At 39.6% G+C, this 22914-nt stretch overlaps 2 protein-coding genes across 2 annotated transcripts; both read right to left on the reverse strand.

The window, feature by feature from the left end:
- Nucleotides 1-16940: 16940 nt before the first annotated feature.
- LOC113469825 (glucose dehydrogenase [FAD, quinone]-like) lies at nucleotides 16941-18466 on the reverse strand. Its single transcript, XM_026827782.1, has 4 exons — nucleotides 18370-18466; nucleotides 18135-18239; nucleotides 17567-17890; nucleotides 16941-17299 (listed from the first exon to the last, which is right to left on the reverse strand). Exons 1-4 carry the CDS (start codon nucleotides 18464-18466, stop codon nucleotides 16941-16943), a joined length of 885 nt encoding a protein of 294 aa, XP_026683583.1.
- LOC108253099 (glucose dehydrogenase [FAD, quinone]-like) lies at nucleotides 18463-22225 on the reverse strand. Its single transcript, XM_026827784.1, has 4 exons — nucleotides 22003-22225; nucleotides 21247-21363; nucleotides 19604-19863; nucleotides 18463-18882 (listed from the first exon to the last, which is right to left on the reverse strand). Exons 1-4 carry the CDS (start codon nucleotides 22223-22225, stop codon nucleotides 18463-18465), a joined length of 1020 nt encoding a protein of 339 aa, XP_026683585.1.
- Between the last annotated feature and the right edge of the window lie 689 nt (nucleotides 22226-22914).

A 22914-nucleotide genomic window follows, 5' to 3' on the forward strand; every position in this document is an offset into this window, starting at 1 on the left:
TTGTTCTCGAAAAATACCTAAGTAGGTAATTGGTTTAAAAGATAAAAAAAAAAAGAAGTAGGTAGGCTTGATTTTTTTTTTTAATTATTATTTTCAGAAAGGCTTGATTTTTAACGATTAGATAGTAAATTTTGAAACTGTTGATGGATAAAAAAGATTACAATCTTAAACAATAGCAAAGTTCAATAGGTTGTTCTTGAAAAATACCTAAGTAATTGGTTTAAAAGATAAAAAAAAAGAAGTAGGTACTTAGGCTTGATTTTTTTTTTTTTTTTTTTTTTTTTTTATTTTTTTCGATAGTATAGGTACAAAATCGGAAATCTTTCTTGCTATGGCAATTTGTATTTTCGCTTTCATTAACTGCTTAACCCTTGGACTTTCACTCTAATCCATTGAGCTTTTAGCCCATTGGGGGACCTCATTGTTATTGTTGATAGATTGGTGGTTCTGGTTTGACAAGAGTTTCACAGAACAGTTCTAAAACCTAAACAGATCGCCCAAATCCGAAGCGAATACTTAGATTACCTAGGCATCCAAAAAAGAAAAAGTATCTAGTACCTACTTATGTATGTCTCATTTAAAATTCTATGGTTATGTATCAAAAGCAGAGACCGAAAATGGACGTTTGTGTGAACGCCTGGTATCTATTTACGTATGCAATGTGCTATAAATAAATTTTCTGCCCATCGACCTACTCCTTTTTCCTTCCTAGTCACTTAGGTATTTAGCTCTACAATATAGTATCCAGGTGTTCTGCATTTCATTATTCATACTTAAATGGTTAGGTACCTACTTGCCTACCTAATTGAGTAGAACAGAGTTATTGTGATTGGGTGTAGGAGTTACGCAATGACTTTTGTTATTTGTGGGGGCACCCATTCAATAGAACAGAGTTATTGTGATGTGATGTAGGAGTTACGTAGTGGCCTTTGTCATTTGTGGGGGCACCTATTTACGGTTGTCAAGGAAAAACATGAAGAAAACACCCAATAAAAATTTCGTTTTCCTTTTACCTAGGTATTAGAATGCATTTTTTAAACCTTCAACTTTTCGTTGTCACCTTACCTACCTAAATACCTATGATCGCGAGAAATTACCATTAGGAACCTCACCTTGAAAATATACTAGTACGTAGTTTTAAACAATGCAACATAGGGAATGAAGGAACAAACGTGTACAATTGTACATATTTACAGACTTTGACAGAGCGCTAAAAGGTAGGTAAGTATATACGTATTTGAAACATTTCTTAGAAAAAGAATGTTTGTGTGTACACGTAATACCTAACGACAAGGAAAAATAAATTGACAAGCAATGAATAGGTACCTACTTATTCTTGAGAATTTGAGATGTTCTATCTTAAAACAAATGGTACGTTCGTGTAGGTATGTGAGTGTAAGAGCCCGTTCCCACACTGAGGAAAAAATAGTGATGGATTGCCACACATTAGGGCGGACGTCTAAATATTGGGTTACTTCCATTGATTTAGGTTGTTGGAATGCTGTATTATAGTGTCGAGCTTCCCGATATGTGTAGAATTCTATTTTAGAGTTCCGGAACCCAGCCACTCTATTGGGCTGCCGGCACCTTAGTTTTTTTTTTTTTTTTTTTTTTTAGGCCATCATCTTGAAAAAGTCAACAGTTTTCTTACCTTCATACAAAACTTGTGGAGAGCGAAGAACAGGGTATCTTTGGATGTATTAATATTGAAGAACTAACACACAAAAACACTCACAACAATGAACGTTGAAATAAAAACTGACTAAATGTAATGTAATTTAAATGAGACTGTTCCCACTACACCATTACGACACGATTTTTCTCCGATCGACAAGTGTGAACGAGCTCTAGAAGGAATAAAGGCGTGCAGGTATGTGAGTGAAAGGAATAAGGACTTCAGGGTGTGAGTATATTTGTATGTGAGAGAATGTGGAAATAAAGACTTAGGAGGTAATAGAGGGGGAGAAGGCTTACGAGGTAAGGAAGGGGGAGACTTAGGAGGAATGTAAGAGGGAGGAGGAAACTTAGGAGGTAAGAGAGGGGGAGGAGAAGAGGGGGAGAAAATCTAGAAGGTAAGAGAGGGGAAGAATACTTAGAAGGAAAGAGAGGATGGGAGCTTTTTTCTGTTTCAGCTCACAAACTAATTTTCAGAATTCTCTCTCAAGGAAAGAAGGAAATAAGAACGCAGCGGTATACAGAGGAGAAGGGTGGGAGACTGAAAAATTCTATATTGTTAGGACTTCAGGGTCCTTGTTAATGTGGTTTAAAATAAATAATGTGGTTTAAAATCAATATTATTATTTTTATTATTATTATTAGTATGGTTTTTCAGTAAATTTTGAAACTGTTGATGGATAAAAAAGATTACAATCTTAAACAATAGCCAAGTTCAATGGGTTTTTCTCAAAAAATACCTAAGTAATTGGTTTAAAAGATAAAAAAAAAGAAGTAGGTAGGCTTGATTTTTTTATTTATTTTTTATACCTAGATTATTTAGAAGAGAACTACCTATTATTATATTTTCAGAAAGGCTTGATTTTTAACGATTTTACCCAAGTTGGACAAGAGTACACGGTCAATGACATGTAAGTAAAGGTATTTTTTGGTGCCCTGAACCAAAAAATAGTTATTGAAGTACCTATGTACCTACCTACCCAAATAGAAAATGGTTCAAAATTTTCTCTATTGTTGGTAGGATGGTAGGCAGGTAGGTATTCTGTAAGAAATACATATGGTCCAATTTAGAAGAGAACTACCTATTATTATATTTTCAGAAAGGCTTGATTTTTAACGATTTTACCCAAGTTGGACAAGAGTACACGGTCAATGACATGTAAGTAAAGGTATTTTTTGGTGCCCTGAACCAAAAAATAGTTATTGAAGTACCTATGTACCTACCTACCCAAATAGAAAATGGTTCAAAATTTTCTCTATTGTTGGTAGGATGGTAGGCAGGTAGGTATTCTGTAAGAAATACATATGGTCCAATTCTTTGGCCATCATCTTGAAAAAGTCAACAGTTTTCTTACCTTCATACAAAACTTGTGGAGAGCCAAGAACAGGGTATCTTTGGATGTATTAATATTGAAGAACTAACACACAAAAACACTCACAACAATGAACGTTGAAATAAAAACTGACTGCAATATTTTAAACACAACTACAACCTGTTGACTACCTGCCACAACACAGAAACACAAACTAAAACTAATACCTAAGATGAGAAAAAATATGAATATAAATTCAAATTTACAGAGAGACAAAAAAAATTGAAGAAACAGATACAGAAACCAGAAACGTCAAAAGATATAAAACCTGAAATGTTTCTTTTCGTTCTTGGCCTTCATGGATCTTGGATGAAAAAACAACACGACAAAATCAAACAAGTGGTCCACTGGAATCAACTGGGATTCGAGCGAAGTGGGGTCCACTTGGAATGTTCTACTATGGTCCTCCTAGTTCAAGCCAAAGAAGGTAGAAAAAAAAAAATAGCACCAAGGCTGAAGACCTTTTAAAGTTTAAGAAAAAAATAGTCTATAAATCAATAATCATAAATTTTTCCAAATTAACAAATTTTAATTCGGTAATTTATTATATTAGTTTTTTTTTTTTTTCGAAGGGATTCATTAGATTCAGAAAAAAAAACCTATCGTTCCCAAGCTTTACCACCCCCTGCTATCCGCTTTGTTAGGTATCTTCAAAGCCGGGTTTACACGAATGCGATGAACTCCAAATGTTGTGTTGAAAGTATTTTTTTGAAATTTCCACCAGCGCAGCACAACAAATAATTCAATTTTCAGGATAAATAGGTGGTTTAAATCGTGAGCATTTAGCTTTTTAAGTCCGTCCGTCCTTTTTCTATAAATTATACAACAAGAAATAAAAAGGTATTAAAGGGACGGAACTAATTTATAATTCGCTTTCGGTGTCGGCTGGTTGTCTGTCAAGTCTGTCTGTCTGTTTCCCATAAGGAAGGACTTTATCCCAAACCTGGTCGACTTATAATCCAAATTAAAAGGTCTTTTAAACAGGAATTCACGAAAGGTGGGTGCAAACTTTGTCCAGAGGAAACCATAAACCAAAAAACCAAAAAATTTTTTTTGTAAATTTGGGGTTTTTTTTTTTTTTTTTTTTTTTTTTTTTTTTTTTTTTCACATTTTCTCACACAAAATAATGAGCTCTGATCTTGAAATTTGTCGCGACGACCTATGAACTCAAAGCGAGAAAGTTTCAGGTAACACTTCAGTCGATCATTTAAGACCGGTTTTAGCGTTATCTATGTTAAGCTACGCCGAGCAAGGCCAATAAATGGATGGGTGACTTAAAGTTAATTGACTAATTGTGGGATTTTTTTTTTCTCATTTTCTCACACAAATGAGCTCTGATCTTGAAATTTGTCGCGACGACCTATGAACTCAAAGCGAGAAAGTTTTAGATAACACTTCAGTCGATCATTTAAGACCGGTTTTAGCGTCACCTATGTTAAGCTACGCCGCGCAAGGCCAAAAAATGGATGGGTGGCTTAAACCTTATATTGGGAATAAAGGGAGAACGGGCTCTAGTCTTGATTTTAAATCATTACATGAAAGTAAAATCGAAAAATCAAATCAAGAATAATAATAAACTGAATTTTAAACAAATTGGGTAGGTACATAGGTACTGATCGAATAAACTACGGGCTAAATAATTCCCGGAGGGACGGACCCAGCTTGTTGCCTACTCAGGTAGGTATTTGCCTGTTTGCTGTTTTCTCCGTTGCCGTTGGCAAAGTGTGAGAAATAAAATGGGATTTTTTTTATGATACCTAAGTAGGTAGTACCTACCTACATAGGTAAGTACTACCTATGTAGGTAGTATTGTTTAAATTTTTGTTAACTAAAAACTCACGTCCAGGCTCCCGGGTTCGTTTCCCGGCTCAGTCAAAGTTCTAACTGAATTGCGAAGCACTTTAATAGGTACCTACCTACATCTTCACTAACATAAATTAATAGGTACCTACCTACATAGGTACATACCTACCCATCTAGCTACATTCCTATGTAGCATTGCACCTGTCCACAAAATTCGGTATTCTGTAGGTACCTACCTTTTTCCTTCTACCTACTTGTAAAGTATGAGTAGAGTGTCAGGTACCTAGGTACCAACCTATCTGACGGAGTTACAAGACAAAATTGCTGACATAACGAAGTATGTAGGTACCTATCTACCTACACGATTTGCTTAGATCCTGAAAATACCTATATGTAGGTACCTACCTACCTACCTATGTACGTGTCTACATACCTACATTTATTTACCGAAGCGAGGTAAAAGACAAGTAGGTACTTACCTACATTGTTTTCCTTTTGACAGTTCCAATAAAAAAAAATATCTAACAAGATTATCTTATTCAGAATTTCTCGACTTCTTCTGGGCTCTCGTTATGTAAACATCAAACATTAGCCCAGATATGTACGATTCTACGAGTACATAATGTATTTTACCTACAACATTTAAGGTATTGTACATAATAATTAGCTAACATTTAAGATGTTATTGTTTTGTCTCCCCAAATATGATCACACGGAATTGTGTCGAGATAAAATAACTTCCCCCTCCCTATACACTTTCCTCCCGTTTCCCCTCATTCCTTCCCTTAGTCTTCCCTTTATCTCCCTCCTAGCCTCCTTCTTCCCTCTAATCTTTCCTTCCTCCCTCCGATTTCCCTCCTTTAATACCCTCTCCTCTATCCCCTCGCACTTTCCTCCCGTTTCCCCTCATTCCTTCCCTTTCTTTCCTTTATCTCCCTCCTAGCCTCCTTCTTCCCTCTAATCTATCCTTCCTCCCTCCGATTTCCCTTCTTTAATACCCTCTCCTCTATCCCTTCCTTCCTCTTTTCTTCCCTCCCTACCTCCTATTTCCCTCTAATTTCTCCTCCTTTATTCCCCTTTTCCCTCCCTTCCTCTCTCCTTTATTCCCCTTCTCCCTCCTAGTTTCCTTCCTCCCTCTAATTTTCTCTTTCTCCCACCAATTTTCCTTCTTTAATACTCTCTCCTCTATCCCTCCCTTTCTCTTTTCTTCCCTCCCTACCTCCTATTTCCCTCTAATTTCTCCTCCTTCCTTCCCTTCCTCTCTCCTTTACTCCCCTTCTCCCTCCCTTCCTTCCTTCCTCCCTCTAATCTTCTCTTTCTTCCACCAATTTTACTTCTTTAATACTCTCTCCCTCCCTTCTCCTTTCTCTCCTCTCTCTCTCTCTCCCTTTTCCTTTCTCTCCAGTCTCTCCTCTCTCCTTTCCTTCTTTCTTCCCTTCCCCTCACCCACTCCTCTTGCTCTTCCATTTATCTCCTACAAAATTCCCCTCCGATTTTCATTCCCTCCTCCCCCCTCCCCTTCTCCAGGAGGGTGGGGAAGATAAAGACAAACATTTTGAGTATGGGGGGAGGGGGGAGAGTGTGTGATTTCGGAAATGTCTCCTATGTACCGGGTGTCATTGAAAATTTGGATCTCCTCTCTATGAATCAGTAACTAAATCATCCCTAAAGGGAATTCAGCTAAAAGAGTACAGCCTTCCTAGAGTTCCTTCCTAGCTCAGTTTGTATAAAAGATATGAACTAGCACAAGCCAGCCTATAGTTACCTAGCAAGGTACCTACAATTATGGGAAGATTTTTTTGTGGTCCACCCTGTATGAACAGTAATTTTCACTTCAGATGATTTATAAATGCATTATCAGTGTGGGGAGGAGATTCAGGGTGGGAGAGGAATAGATCGAAGTAAATTTGCTGAACAAAACAATTTGCAGGAAAATGAGACGTTCTTTCTTGTGAAAAATAAGGAAGGAGAAACATAGATCAAACTTCTATCAAATGAGAAAAAAGCTATGTGGTTGGGTTGGTGGTTATATTATAATGCCGGCCACTCACGTGTGGAGCGTCTGGCACCCATTCAACGTTGTCAAGGAAAAACATGAAGAAAACACCGAATAAAAATTTCGTTTTCCTTTTTATTAGAATGCATTTTTCAAACCTTCAACTTTTCGTTGTCACCTTACCTAAATACCCTATGATCGCGAGAAATTACCATTAGGAACCTGACCTTGAAAATATAGGTACTAGTACCTACGTAGTTTTAAACAATGCAACATAGGGAATGAAGGAACAAACTTGTACATACCTATTTACAGACTTTGACAGAGCGCTAAAAGGTAGGTAAGTAGGTATATACCTATTTGAAACATTTCTTAGAAAAAGAATGTATGTACATAATATGTACACGTAATACCCAACGAACGACAAGGAAAAACAAATTGACAAGCAATGAATACCTAGGTACCTACCTACTTATTCTTGGGAATAAAATTTGAGATGTTCTTCCTTAAAACAAATGGTACCTACGTGTAGGTATGTGAGTGTAAGAGCCCGTTCACACACTGGGGAAAAAATAAATAGTGATAGGGTGCCACAATAAAATTTAGGGTAGAAGAGTATAAGGAAGCTAAGAACTGAGAAGAAAGAGTGTTAAGGAAGAAGCAGAAGAGGAAAGAGGAGAAGAGATAAAAAAAAGAGAAGAAGATCAAAGAGGAGGCCAAGGAATCGAAGAAAGAAGAAGAAGAGGAGATCAGAGGAGGGGACCAAGCTAAGGAGAGAGAAGATGGGAAAAGAAGAGAAAGGAGGTAAGAAAAGAAGAGATGGGAGCGAAATAAAGAATGGGGGGAAATAAGAGGTGGAAGTTAAGGAAAGAGGAGGAGGGACCTAAAGGAAGAAGCCAAAGGAAGTCAAAAAATGAAAAGCGAGTAGGTAAAGGATGTGTTGTCTGGAAGTGTGCCCGACACCCCCGATCCCAACCCTACCCTTCCTACCCTTCCTGTGGGAATGCAGGATGCGCTTGGACAATTGGAAAATTTGGAGGGGACCCCCTCCACTGGTCTTCTCTTCCCTTTCCCCTCCCTCCTTATCGTCTCCTTTATGGAATTTAATTCTCCAGACTTCCGACTTTCCCGAAAATATTTTGTGCTTACTTACTTACTTTCCGAGTCCGGATCACCATTGTTGTCAAGTTGTTTAGATCTTGTTCATCCAGTATCTAGTCACTGCAACTGCTTTGTCGTTTGCGACTTGCAGATCCTCCATGGTGCAAGTTTCGGGGAGGTCAGGACAAGTGAGAAGGTGAGCCTCGGTCTGGATTGACCCACAATCACATCTGTCCTCATCTGTGTAGCCCCACTTCCTTAGGTTATGCTTTGTGCTTTAAAAATTATTCTGATATGGGTAGATAGCGTAGATTAGATACCTACCTAGGAAATACGCGTATGAAGATTATGAAGGTATCTACATAGGTTTCACACCAAGGTTGGGTTGGGGGTTTAACTGTCCGCAGATATAGTGGGATTTTTGCACTGTAAACTTTTCCAATCAACCCAAAAGTTAATAAGAAGCTGTTCAAATCGTTCAATTCTGCAATAGCAAATTCCTAATTTCGTTCAGATAAACTTTCTTTTTTTTTCCAACAGGCGTAGAAAGTAGAATGCTATAAAGTAGGCATACAGTGGTAAGTTTCTTTTCCCTACACGCGTAGAAATTCCAGTAGGCCTTTACTATTAGAAACAAAAGTCATAGATACCTAACATTTCACTAGATTTACTTCACAGCTTGGAGCATTTTTTTCTTTGGCAAAATGCCCCCGATGAAATTTTCTCTCCCCTAAAAACAACATTTCACTAGATTTACTTCACAGCTTGGAGCATTTTTTTCTTTGGCAAAATGCCCCCGATGAAATTTTCTCTCCCCTAAAAACATTTGGGCCGCATATAAACATGTCAAAATATAGGATGTCTGCACTAAAGAGCACGCTTTGCGTTTCATCTGGAGTTAATTGCTCACTAACTGCGCCGAAAAGACGAAAAGTTGCAGGTTCGATTCCCCAGTTTGTCAAGAAAGTCTACTCATCTGATTCTGGGACAGAGTTTGGGCCAAGTTTTCTAGAATTCGTTCATTAGTTTTTAGGACTGTTGTGAAGGATCTTCGAGTTTTTTATTTTTTATAAAGAGATTTGATAAAGGGAACTACTATAACAACGGAGCACTTATCGTCCTAAAATCAAATGGGGATAGACAGCAGGATAAGAGATAGAAGTCAGCCGTCCAGAGAAAGAGCGCCTAAGTAGGTGAACTCATAAATTTCGCCTAAGGAGGGGATTAAAACTGCGACCTAGTGATATGATTTGGGATAAATGTCGTTCCGGGAGAGCAACCTAGCGCTTCCCTTTCAGAGTTTGATGGAAGTTATTGAATTTTATAAACACCCGGTATACGCGTACATTGCCTCTACTTGTACGCCATACTCCAATATATGGATGGAATGAAAAATATGTTTCATAAATTTCCCAAATATGATCACACGGAATTGTGTCGAGATAAAATAACTTCCCCTCCCTATACCTCGCACTTTCCTCCCGTTTCCCCTCATTCCTTCCCTTAATCTTTCCTTTATCTCCCTCCTAGCCTCCTTCTTCCCTCTAATCTTTCCTTCCTCCCTCCGATTTCCCTCCTTTAATACCCTCTCCTCTATCCCTTCCTTCCTCTTTTCTTCCCTCCCTACCTCCTATTTCCCTCTAATTTCTCCTCCCTTCCTTTCTCTTTTCTTCCCTCCCTTCCTCTCTCCTTTATTCCCCTTCTCCCCCCCTTCCTTCCTCCGTCTAATCTTCTCTTTATCCCACCAATTTCCCTTCTACCTCTAATTTCTCCTCCTTCCCTCCCTTCATCTCTCCTTTATTCCCCTTCTCCCTCCTAGCTTCCTCCCTCTAATTTTCTCTTCCTTCCACCAATTTCCCTTCTTTAACATCCTCTCCTCCTCCCTTCTCCTTTCTTTCCTCCCTCCTTCCCTTCTTTCTTTTCCTCCTCTCTCCTTTCTTTCTTCTCTCAGGGTGGGGAAGATAAAGACAAACATTTTGAGTATGGGGGGGAAGGGGGGAGAGTGTGTGATTTCGGAAATGTCTCCTATGTACCGGGTGTCATTGAAAATTTGGATCTCCTCTCTATGAATCAGTAACTAAATCATCCCTAAAGGGAATTCAGCTAAAAGAGTACAGCCTTCCTAGAGTTCCTTCCTAGCTCAGTTTGTATAAAAGATATGAACTAGCACAAGCCAGCCTATAGCTACCTAGCAAGGTACGTACAATTATGGGAAGATTTTTTTGTGGTCCACCCTGTATGAACAGTAATTTTCACTTGAGATGATTTATAAATGCATTATCAGTGTGGGGAGGAGATTCAGGGTGGGAGAGGAATAGGGGGGAGATGTTGAGGGGGCACCCATAATATTTTCGATGCCATTTTCATTTTTGAGAACATGTTTGTATCGTGAACATTTTTTTTTCTCCATCACCATCATTCGTTGGAATTTTTCTTTCCAAAAATATAGAGGGTGAATAAAAATTGTCATTCTATAGTTCTCAGAACGGCTGGCTTCTTCTGCCCTGCTAAAAAAGAGGGCAGTAAGTCCAAAATTTGACATTTTGAGTTATATATCTATACCCACGTATTTTTATGCGTAGAATGGTACAGCCTTCCTAGAGTTCCTTCCTAGCTCAGTTTGTATAAGATATGAACTAGCACAAGCCAGCCTATAGTTACCTAGCAAGGTACCTACAATTATGGGAAGATTTTTTTGTGGTTCACCCTGTATGAACAGTAATTTTCACTTCAGATGATTTATAAATGCATTATCAGTGTGGGGAGGAGATTCAGGGTGGGAGAGGAATAGGGGGGAGATGTTGAGGGGGCACCCATAATATTTTCGATGCCATTTTCATTTTCGAGAACATGTTTGTATCGTGAACATTTTTTTTTTTCTCCATCACCATCATTCGTTGGAATTTTTTTTTCCAAAAATATAGAGGGTGAATAAAAATTGTCATTCTATAGTTCTCAGAACGGCTGGCTTCTTACTATCCTGTCCTCCTTCTATCTTTGATTGCGGGACGATAAGATAAGATCTTACAGCTTTTAGATATCTACATCTCGTTTGTTTTATTCTTTTATGTCTTCTAAAAGACAGCTCGTTTGGTGTATCCACACATAGTCGACCCGCCATCGACGGCAACAAAAAATCATATTGAAGATAAGAATTACATCATTGATAATAATAACTCCAAAAGTAGTACTCCTATTACAAAAACTGTACATTTTGAAGGAAACAAAAAATCTGGGGTTTCGTCAACATCTAAATACAATTCTAGCAATAAGATTTCAGGTAACACTTATACCTACAGGAAGCATAATAACGGGTTCAAAATTAACAGGGGACATCTTTAGTAATGCTGTAATATTAACAAAATGTTGAAGATAATCTCAGCTTCGCCAAAAATACATAAAATTCACTATTACTTTTATCAGCGTCAAAATTCGAGGCATAATTTGTCCCAATGGAGTCTCACTCCCTCCCAGTATATCAAAGGTAGCTCTTTCACTTTAGTGCTAATAAAAATGGATGGTAATGCACGATACAATATCATAAATACCGGTCCTCGCAATTCCATTGGTTCACTGCTGTATGCCGAGAATCGAACCTGGGATATCCGGTGTGCAAGCGTAATATGATACCCACAAAGGTTGCAAGACTCTTAAAAACATGTACCCTATACCTGCCGTCTCCATGGTAGAAGTACCTAAGTACCTACTCTATAAGTAGGTATAGATGTCTTAGGTCTGCATAAGTATAAATTCTCACAAGCCTTTCAGAAAGATAGGTCCATAATGTAAGTACAATTACTACTATCCTGTCCTCCTTCTATCTTTGATTTCGGGACGATAAGATAAGATCTTACAGCTTTTAGATAGGTACATCTCGTTTGTTTTATTCTTTTATGTCTTCTAAAAGACAGCTCGTTTGGTGTATCCACACATAGTCGACCCGCCATCGACGGCAACAGAACCGTCCACACTGTCTCGACAACACAGATTCATCTCGTCGATCGACGGCCGGTCGACTATAATTGGACACACCTTTAGGCTAAAAAACAGATTGGATTGGAAAGCAAAAGAGTATAGAGCTTTTTCTTTCAGCTCTAATATGCGCTTTGAATTCCTTGATGTAGCGTAGCATGCTTGATAGTCAGTAGCCACCTTTCCAAAACGACTACTACCTGAGTGCATATCCTAAGGCACCTCAAGGGACGTTTACCTTTCATCCGATACCATTTTACAAAGTCAAACCATCAAGCATATCCTAAGGCACCTCAAGGGACGTTTACCTTTCATCCGATACCATTTTACAAAGTCAAACCATCAGAGCAAACCAGAAAACAGCCGAATTCCTTGATGTAGCGTAGCATGCTTGATAGTCAGTAGCCACCTTTCCTAAACGACTACTACCTGAGTGCATATCCTAAGGCACCTCAAGGGACGTTTACCTTTCATCCGATACCATTTTACAAAGTCAAACCATCAGAGCAAACCAGAAAACAACAGAATGAAAAGAAAAGTTTTTCTAAGAAGTTATGTTGTTTGCAACACTGTGCAGCAGGCAGCCATAATCTACAATCTACATGTTGGTAACGAGAAAAATTTCCATCTGTTTTACAAAAGTGGAAAAAAACTTCCTCCTGTTTTTTCTTCTTCCTGACAAATGCCTTTTTTTCCTACGAAAAGAAGAAGAAGGAGAAGAAGAAGAAGAAGAAGGAGAAGAAGAAGAAAGAAGAATATCATCCAGACAAGAGAGTTATCAGGAAGAGAAATGGATTAAATAAATGTTGTCAATCCCAGGGACCAAGAGGTAAGGGTTTGGGGAAGACAGGAGAATTTTCTTCAGAAGTGAGATAGGGATATTCATGAAGATCCTTTAAAGGTCTTGCGGCCTATTCCAGCAAGAACTTTACCGAATATGTATTGCGAAAGCTATATCGTGATTTACAGACTTAAAGAGGGAAAACCATCAAAATATTGGAAAGAAATGGGGTCGTGCATTTGATCCAATGGAAAGTAATATGGAACAAGCTATACGTAAGGTGACGAAATGTATCCGTGACTTTGGTCTACCAACCTCTTGCGGATACACTGAATAAAGGGAAGTCTTATTATGCCTTTAGTCCACCCCAAATTCACTTAAACTGAAAGTCCGCCCCAAATTCACTTCCCTGCCTATTATTGCAGTGTGCACTTTCATATTTTACCCTACCTGCTGACATCCCAGACAGTCAGACAGAGCAGTTCCAATTTACTTTGTGTCACAGTTTAGATCCCATATCGAAGTAAATTTGCTGAACAAAACAATTTGCAGGAAAATGAGACGTTCTTTCTTGTGAAAAATAAGGAAGGAGAAACATAGATCAAACTTCTATCAAATGAGAAAAAAGCTATGTGGTTGGGTTGGTGGTTATATTATAATGCCGGCCACTCACGTGTGGAGCGTCTGGCAGACATAATTTTTCCACCAGTAGCTATACAATTGTATGCACCCAATTCCATTGGTTCACTGCTGTATGCCGAGAATCGAACCTGGGATATCCGGTGTGCAAGCGTAATATGATACCCACAAAGGTTGCAAGACTCTTAAAAACATGTACCCTATACCTGCCGTCTCCATGGTAGAAGTACCTAAGTACCTACTCTATAAGTAGGTATAGATGTCTTAGGTCTGCATAAGTATAAATTCTCACAAGCCTTTCAGAAAGATAGGTCCATAATGTAAGTACAATTACCTCCTTTACTAATAAAAACAGTTCTAATAGATATTCATTGAATGATTTTATAGCCCAATATATTTTCCTCCAAGCCGTACATTGGTATACTGTGTCATTGTGTTTTCTCACCTCCAGGTTTAGTGGGCTCCAGGATTACTCAGCTGTCTGGCTGGGGTAAATTATGGGCACTAACCCAAGTGCGAAAAAAGCCCTGAGCCTGGCAAGAGAGAGAATAGAGCAGCGCTTTTCAAAAATGCCACCGCGACACACTTTTCAAGAGTCCTAATACCTTTCTGCGGCACCCCGCACGAATGTTTTTTTTTTTTTTTTTTTTTTTTTTTTTAAGGGATATTGTACAGGGTGAGTCAGCAAAAACAAGAACGGTGACTTACTTTGAGGTGCCTATTCTTTATCAAGCATGTCACCCAATCAAAAAAATGTTGTTGCATATCAGTTAACATAAATGCTCTTTTAATAGCGCCGCAGGCCTTTTTTTAATTTAGCCAGCAATCTTCTTTTGTCTCATCAGTTTTGTGATCTTTATCTAAGGAAAATCCCAAATCTAGCGGCACACTTAGGGGGCACACCTAGGGCGACCTCGCGGCCCACAGTTTGAGAAGCACTGAAATAGAGAGTGTGTGGAAAGACATCAGCTCCCGGTGTAATTTATTGTAATGGCTCACATTTGATATTGTACAGGGTGAGTCAGCAAAAACAAGAACGGTGACTTACTTTGAGGTGCCTATTCTTTATCAAGCATGTCACCCAATCAAAAAAATGTTGTTGCATATCAGTTAACATAAATGCTCTTTTAATAGCGCCGCAGGCCTTTTTTTAATTTAGCCAGCAATCTTCTTTTGTCTCATCAGTTTTGTGATCTTTATCTAAGGAAAATCCCAAATCTAGCGGCACACTTAGGGGGCACACCTAGGGCGACCTCGCGGCCCACAGTTTGAGAAGCACTGAAATAGAGAGTGTGTGGAAAGACATCAGCTCCCGGTGTAATTTATTGTAATGGCTCACATTTGATATTGTACAGGGTGAGTCAGCAAAAACAAGAACGGTGACTTACTTTGAGGTGCCTATTCTTTATCAAGCATGTCACCCAATCAAAAAAATGTTGTTGCATATCAGTTAACATAAATGCTCTTCTTTATCAAGCATCGGAGGTGCGTGAACGTCAAGATTTCGAAGTGCCGCGCCGCCTGGCCCAATGAAATCGAGTTTTTTTTTTGGCATTCTCTATCAAACTATCAAAAACGAAATACGCCATTTCCTCGTACACAGTATTTCCCTTCCTTCCCTTTTACGTATGCAAAGCAACCAGTTTCCTTGCCATGATACTCGTATTTGGCAACAAGCGACCTTCGTTCATGGCCGAGTGGGTATTCACACCGGAAGTCCTGGGTTCGATTATCTCGGGTCTAATCTTTGAGAATATGTATTTGCATCAGAAGCGACCAGTGGCAGGATTATCAGAGCAAAAAATAAAATGTACAGAGTTGGTGGAAAGAGTAAAGGAGGCTCTATGTAGTCTACTAGCTGAATTCCGTCGCTTCGCTCCGGAATCCCGCTAGTTCATCCCGAGGCATGGCCAAACTTGTGGAAAAGGCATGGCCATGGCTCACATTTGATATTGTACAGGGTGAGTTAGCAAAAACAAGAGTGGGTATTCACACCGGAAGCCCTGGGTTCGATTATCGACAGAGTCGAAATTTTCTCGGGTCTAATCTTAGAGAATATGGGGTACATATATGTATTTGCATCAGAAGCGACCAGTGGCAGGATTATCAGAGCAAAAAATAAAATGTACAGAGTTGATGGAACGAGTAAAGGAGGCTCTATGTAGACATCTTTAGTAATGCTGTAATATTAACAAAATGTTGAAGATAATCATAGGTAAAATCTCAAGCTTTGTCAAAAATAAAATTCACGATTATTTTTATCAGCGTCAAAAGTCGAGGCCTAATTTGTCCCAATGGAGTCTCACTCCCACCCAGTATATCAAAGGTAGCTCTTTCACTTTAGTGCTAATAAAAATGGATGGTAATGCACGATACAATATCATAAATACCGGTCCTCGTGACAGGACAGCCTCCTATGTTATCCTGGTGGACAGGAGACACTATTGGGATGGTGGACACAATAAAACAGAGGACAAAATACCTCCTCCACAATATGTAGTGGACAAAACACACTCTGCAGTTGTTGGAACAATGCAATGCAGCACTTCCACTATTACCTTCTGATGTCAAATGAAAAGTATTGGGATAGTGGACACAATAAAACAGAGGACAAAATACCTCCTCCAATATGTAGTGGACAAAACACACTCTGCAGTTGTTGGAACAATGCAATGCAGCACTTCCACTATTACCTTCTGATGTCAAATGAAAATTTCGTTTTTACTGGCGAAAAATATCTGTCAGCCCCGAGTGTGACAGTTTTTTTTTCACTTTTCTCACAGTTTTTAGCGGAATTCCCTTTAGTTTTTTCTCAGGAAAAGCTCTCTTATGTTTCCTGTAATTTTATTTATTTGGGATGTTCCTCCTCCTCCTTCTTCTTCTTCTTCTTCTTCTTTTTTTCGTGACTGAGTTTCTATATCCCCTGTAATTTTATTTATTTGGGATGTTCCTCCTCCTCCTTCTTCTTCTTCTTCTTCTTCTTTTTTTCGTGACTGAGTTTCTATATCCGTTCAGATCACGCTCGAGTCACAGTACGTTCAACGAATGGTCAAATATTTTTCGGAGTACCTACTGATAATGATAATAAAATGATGATGATTAATAATGATTTACCTATACCTACTTCGGTACATCATTATTAATTAAGTTCTAGGTAAATTTCAACTATATTCAAATTATCTATAGATACGTATTTTAACTTACCCAGGAAGTCCAGGAACATGTATAGTTCAATCACCTCTTTAGGACACGGAAGGAGCCCTGATTTTTGGGCGTCCAAAGGGTTTTTAAATCCCACAACCTTTCCAAGACCGTGAGATAGACACCCATCTCACGGTTTTGGAAGGATTGTGGGGTAGTGACGGGGATAGTGTTACATTCAGGAACGAAATTTGTGACATTCAGTCTGGTTTTTGTAACTTGGAATGAGATGTTGCCAAATTCAAATAGAACTTATGTTCCTTATGGCCACAAGCGTCAAATTCCCCAACCTTTTGCCCTAAAAATTTCAAGAGATTTCTTCGCATTTTTTCCCCAATTTGGGGTGGATTAATAATAATAAATTATTGGAATGTGAATGTTTGTTTAGAGGTTTACACAATTACACCTTATTCTTATCGAGAACCATCTGGGCGCATTTCTCAGCCGTCATAATAACAACTGATATGGGGTTACAGTTGAGCTGCGTTGGGAATACACTGGCATCTGCGACTCGCACATTCTCAACACCATGTACCAGAAGTTGGTCATCCACCACAGCCTCTGGATCACTGGCAGGTCCCATCTTACAAGTCCCGGTAGGGTGGTTCTCAGCCAGAGTGAACTGCCGAATGATACATAGCCAGTAGTCGTCTGAATCTTTGGTGTAGCCTGCGCAGGATGGACTTGTCATGAACACGAGTTGGACGTCATATTTCTTCAAGGATTCAGAGAGCATTATCCTCTGGGCGATTCTTACTCCTGGAAACAAATCGGATGGGTAAGAAATAGATTTACTTTTCAAGAGGTTTGATAGAGGGAACTGTAACCAATGGAGGATGGTGGTCTTAAGGTGTGTAGAAAGTCGATCGACGAGGTGAACCTATGTTACCGAGGCAGTGTGGACGGTTCAGTCGACGGCAATCGATGTCGATTGACGGCCAGTCGACTATATGAAAGCCAGCCGTTCCGAGAACGAACCTCTATTTGGGGTAGTAACTAGATGTTACTAGATAGTCACCCTCATACCTTGAAGCAAAACTTTAGCGTCATGTTCATTGTCCAAGTAATTGGTGATCAGCTTCGGGTGATCGTCGGGGTTTGCTGATCGCAGGACCAGCCGTCCTTTACTCAAAGGTAACATATTGTTTGGTCGGACGCCCACACGCCTCCTTCCACAAGGCAAAGGCCCAGTGATGGCATTTCCCACTATAGACGCGTATTTCTTGATGAGGTCGTCAATGAACGCAGTATTTCGACTGGTTCGGATGGAGGTCAATTTGGCTATGAAGTCGTCATGATCGGCGGTGGCGTTGAGAAGCTTCTGATTGTCTTTGCATTCACTTCGGTAACCTGTGAACGAAACAAATGGGTTTAACCAGTGCCATCCGACGGCGTCAAAGGCCATAGCATACAAGCTCGAAATCCAATACGAACTGAAACAAACATAGAAGAGTAAAACTCTTATGTACATTTCAACCTGAAACGGCTATACTTTCTCCGTGGCGTATACTATCTCTTCGTAGAACTGTCAAATTGTTTTGACATGGCGGGGCGGAGCGCTACCGCGCTTCTTAATGTAGGTAGGTATGTATACCTGTGTTGCTGCATTCAGTTTCAAACCCATCGAAATAGAACTGCAAATCGTTGATCGTGCTATAGTTGCTCTTGAAGAATCCCGTCAACTGAATAGAGTAAAACTCTTATGTACATTTTAACCTGAAACGGCTATACTATCTCTGTGGCGTATAATATCTCTTAGTAGTGCTGTCAAATTGTTTTGACTTGGCGGGGCGGAGCGCTACCGCGCTTCTTAATGTAGGTAGGTATACCTGTGCTGCTGCATTCAGTTTCAAACCCATCGAAATAGAACTGCAAATCGTTGATCGTGCTATAGTTGCTCTTGAAGAATCCCGTCAACTGAATCATGTTGATGGCTGCCAGCTGTCCGGTTTGGTTGTTCGGTCAATGTTGAGGTTCTCAACAGAGTTGTCATTGATGGTGAAGTGAACAGCTGTCGAGACATGGTGAAGCAGAACTGAGCCCACCTTCAAGTCTTTGACGACGGGGATGTTCAAGGCTTCTATCAACTGAATCATGTTGATGGCTGCCAGCTGTCCGGTTTGGTTGTTCGCATATTTGACCAACTCATCAATGTTGAGGTTCTCAACATAGTTGTCATTAATGGTGAAGTGAACAGCTGTCGAGACATGGTGAAGCAGAACTGAGCCCACCTTCAAGTCTTTGACGACGGGGATGTTCAAGGCTTCTAGTTGATCTTTTGGACCGATACCCGAGAGGAGGAGTAACTGAGGGGATCCAATGACACCGCCTGACAAAATGACCTGCGAAAGAAGCAAAAGAAGAATGATTGCAATGTCTACAAGTTGTCTATTCGCGACAGCCTTTTAGATCTTTGATGCCCCGATCTTACCACAGAGAGTTTTCAATAAATTCAGAGTTTAAGAAATACTCTCCTGAGTAAATCAAATGGGTTACGTCAAAGAATCGGCCATGAGTGTTGAAAGTTTGCAGTAAAATGCTCTTGAATTTTTTCCTTAAGAGCTAGTGGAAAATAAATTATTCTGATCTTTTGGACCGATACCCGAGAGGAGAAGTAACTGAGGGGATCCAATGACACCGCCTGACAAAATGACCTGCGAAAGAAGCAAAAGAAGAATGATTGCTTTCAATGTCTACAAGTTGTCTATTCGCGACAGACTTTTAGATCTTTGATGCCCCGATCTTACCACAGAGAGTTTTCAATAAATTCAGAGTTAAGAAATACTCTCCTGAGTAAATCAAATTGGTGACGTCAAAGAATCGGCCATGAGTGTTGAAAGTTTGCAGTAAAATGCTCTTGAATTTTTTCCTTAAGAGCTAGTGGAAAATAAATTATCTCAATCACCTCTTTAGTACACGGAAGGAGCCCTGATTTCTGGGCGTCCAAAGGGTTTTTAAATCCCACAACCTTTCCAAGACCGTGAGATAGACACCCATCTCACGGTTTTGGAAGGATTGTGGGGTTTAAAACCCCCTTACACATGTAAAGCAAAGCAAAATCACCTCTTTGGTCACATTGACAGTCACAATCTCTCCGGTTTTCAAATCCTTGAAGGTCACCCCCGTGGCTTTGGTTCCACTGAAGTTGATCTTCTGTACTTGTGCGTTCAGCTTGACCACCAGGTTGGTTTGGTTCAGCTTCTTCCCCAGATACATCCGCGCTGTACTTGCCCGTATTCCTTGATCTACCATCCCTTGGACGTAGTTTAACCCGTTGGGGTTCGATCCACTCAGGTCGTTGCCTTTGTAACCCAATGCTTCGGCTGGAGGAAAAAAAAAAGTTTTTTAATGAAGATTTAAGTCTACCAGGGTAAGAGATGAACGTTCAGACCTTCCTCCCATCCCAACTATTATTGGGTATCACCCATCTCATTGCAATTCTGTTCACACGGTGCAGTCACTGGGCGATGCTCTCTCCTCAAGTAGCCACTCAATTGTACTCACAAGGGTGAGTTTAGTTAAAGTTTAATGAGAAGAGAATGGTTGCTAGGGAGAGTGAAATATTGACACGCGTTGCTAGGGAGTTATCGATTTTTCTCGCCTAGGAAAAACAACAATGGAGGATTTTTCAGTCTAGAAGAAATTTTCATAGAAGCGAAAGCCTAATTTTTCTAGTGAACTTATCAGAAGTTTTTTAAGAAGAAAATATTGGAAATTTATAGAAAGGAAGTTTATTTGGAAGAGGAGATATTGTAGACATTGTTAATTGCCACAAATTTGAGATAATAAAGCCATTCGTGATTTGTTCCTATACTTCTGTGAAAACCCTGTGTAAAAGAGATTTGTTTGATAAATGTTTAAGGTCACTGTATAACTGCTGAGGATGCTGAGGTCTTTAGTGACGGGAGCTATGCTCTAGTCTCTAAAGATCTGGACGAGAGTTTCCAAAGGCGACACGCCTACTCAAATTACCCTCACCCAGCCTGAGTGGGGCTGGGATAAGCAATTCCCCCATTCTAATCTGAAAAGAACGAATCAGATGGAGGATGGAGGAGCCCATGGAAACGGAAGGCTCATCTATCCGGGATAAGTAACTTGCAGGTTCATTGGACTTGTATGAGTAAATGAGACATCTGTAGCTCCAACATAAAAGGATAATCATACAAATTATATTAGGTAGGTAAGTAGGTACTACCGTTATAATAATAATAAAAATAGGTCGCGGGTTTGTTCTTGGAACGGCTGGCTTTCTCCTATCCTGTCTTGCTTCTCTCTTCACTTTCGGGACGATAAGACCTCCTTAGCAGTTCCCTTTATCAAACCTCTTGGAAAAAAAAATATCCTTGGCAAGAAATAAATAAAGTTCTGACACACCCGGTACTCAAAAACGTCCAATGAGTTCATAACAATATTAATTGTTATACAAACAATAGGTACAGTTTGAAAAATGTTTGATGACCAAAACAAAGGGGGGGAAATAACCTGGAATCAAACATGAAAAGCTAGATAATTTGTGTTCTAGCTGAACAATGCAATGAATCGATCGAAGTGAGGTCTGATGAACCTGTTGTGCGGCCTTAGGCCAGCCAGTCACTATCAGGTACACCTGACAGGTGGACATGATCAGGTGTAACTGTCAGGTCTACCTGAGAGTGGCTGGCCTTAGACAACAAAAGGTTCTTTTTCTTGTTTATCCAAAGACCTACCCACTATGTTGGCTAACAGTCCTGGAACTCTGGAAGTACTGGGTTCGTCTGGTCCGGTTTCCAACAGTAGAACTTTCACATTGGGATTTTCACTCAGTCTGGATGCGATTACACATCCTGAAACAAGAAGAAATTCAGCAGACGTGATAAATAAATCTAATCAATATGTAGGTACGAGTATGTTCCAGCAAAAGACAATTGTAATGAATTAATGATGAAGATAATATACCTACTCGTTAAAGGTGCTTGATTTAACTACAGTTGACTACAGCCTTAACTACGGTTGGCTGTAGTTAAGTTTAAGTCACTATTAATGTTGACTGAAGTCGATCAATATCGAGCGGAATCAATGTAATGTAGTTAAAATCAAAGAATCAGGACATTAAATAATTTGCAGTCAGAAATTTGATCGTACGTCTTTAAGCTGTATCCACAATTCGACACATAATCGATGGCCGTCGATCAAAGAGGTGAATCTATGATGTCGAGGCAGTGTGGACAGTTTCAGTCGACATCGATTGACAGCCGTCGACTATTGTGTGAACACAGCTTTAGATATACATATCTCCAAAAGTTCTTGTAGATAATAAAGAATAAAGAGCCAAGTCCAAATTACCTGCATTGTCGAGGCAGTGTGGACAGTTTCAGTCGACATCGATTGACAGCCGTCGAATATTGTGTGAACACAGCTTTAGATATACATATCTCCAAAAGTTCTTGTAGATAATAAAGAATAAAGAGCCAAGTCCAAATTACCTGCAGTACCTCCGCCCACCACAATATAGTCGAAGGCTTGGGCCACACGGGCCTTCTGTCGGTCCCCACTGGAGGCCCGGTTACACGGGTCTGCCACCATACAACTCGTCCTCACCAGAAAGTCCACTAGAGTGAGAAACAAATTGGTGGACGAGTTAGTGGAGTGACAATATGACAGATAGGAGGTGTCCTGAAACGAACAAGAGGAGCAGGAATCCGCCATGACCGATTTCCACTAATAATTAAAGTGTCCACTGCTATTCAATCCCCTTCATCTACACTATACTTCTAACGTCAACTGCCCGAGAACTGTGATCCGTTTGGGCCTATGAGAAGTTTCCTAACTGGTGAGGTTACTGATCGTCGGATTACAAATGATTAAGAAAACAGGAAAAATCTGGTAAATCGTTTATTTTTTCATAGAAAAAGAGTGTGCCTACATGTCTGGGATAGATAAATAATGTTTTCGCGAAACACCAACAAATAATTTTGGACATGAACAAACACTGAACAATGATTTAAAACACTGAACTACTGAACATCAGGGGGAAAATCGGTAAATCTCAAAATCTGTATGAAATAATTTATTATTCTTCTACTTTCCTATACCGACGTAGGTGCTTACTAACACCACGGTATCACGTCTGTTTTATAGCTTTCTAAGCGCTACGGCGCTGGTTAGACAGATAAAGTTCGTTCTCGGAACGGTTGGCTTTCTCCTATCCTGTCCTCCTTCTCTCTTCGATTTTTTCACAAGACGTAGCTCTTGCATCGCTAGATTCGAAAGCCACTAACAACTATACAAAATTGAGGTTGGTACTACAGTCAAACCTGTCTAATTGGGACACGTCTAAATGGGAAACCTGGATAAGAGGGAAAAAATTGCCGGATTTTTATCAATTAGACAGGTTC

This window comes from Diaphorina citri, unplaced genomic scaffold, assembly GCF_000475195.1.
Source record: "Diaphorina citri unplaced genomic scaffold, Diaci psyllid genome assembly version 1.1 scaffold1247, whole genome shotgun sequence".
Classification (NCBI taxonomy): Eukaryota; Metazoa; Arthropoda; class Insecta; order Hemiptera; family Psyllidae; genus Diaphorina; species Diaphorina citri.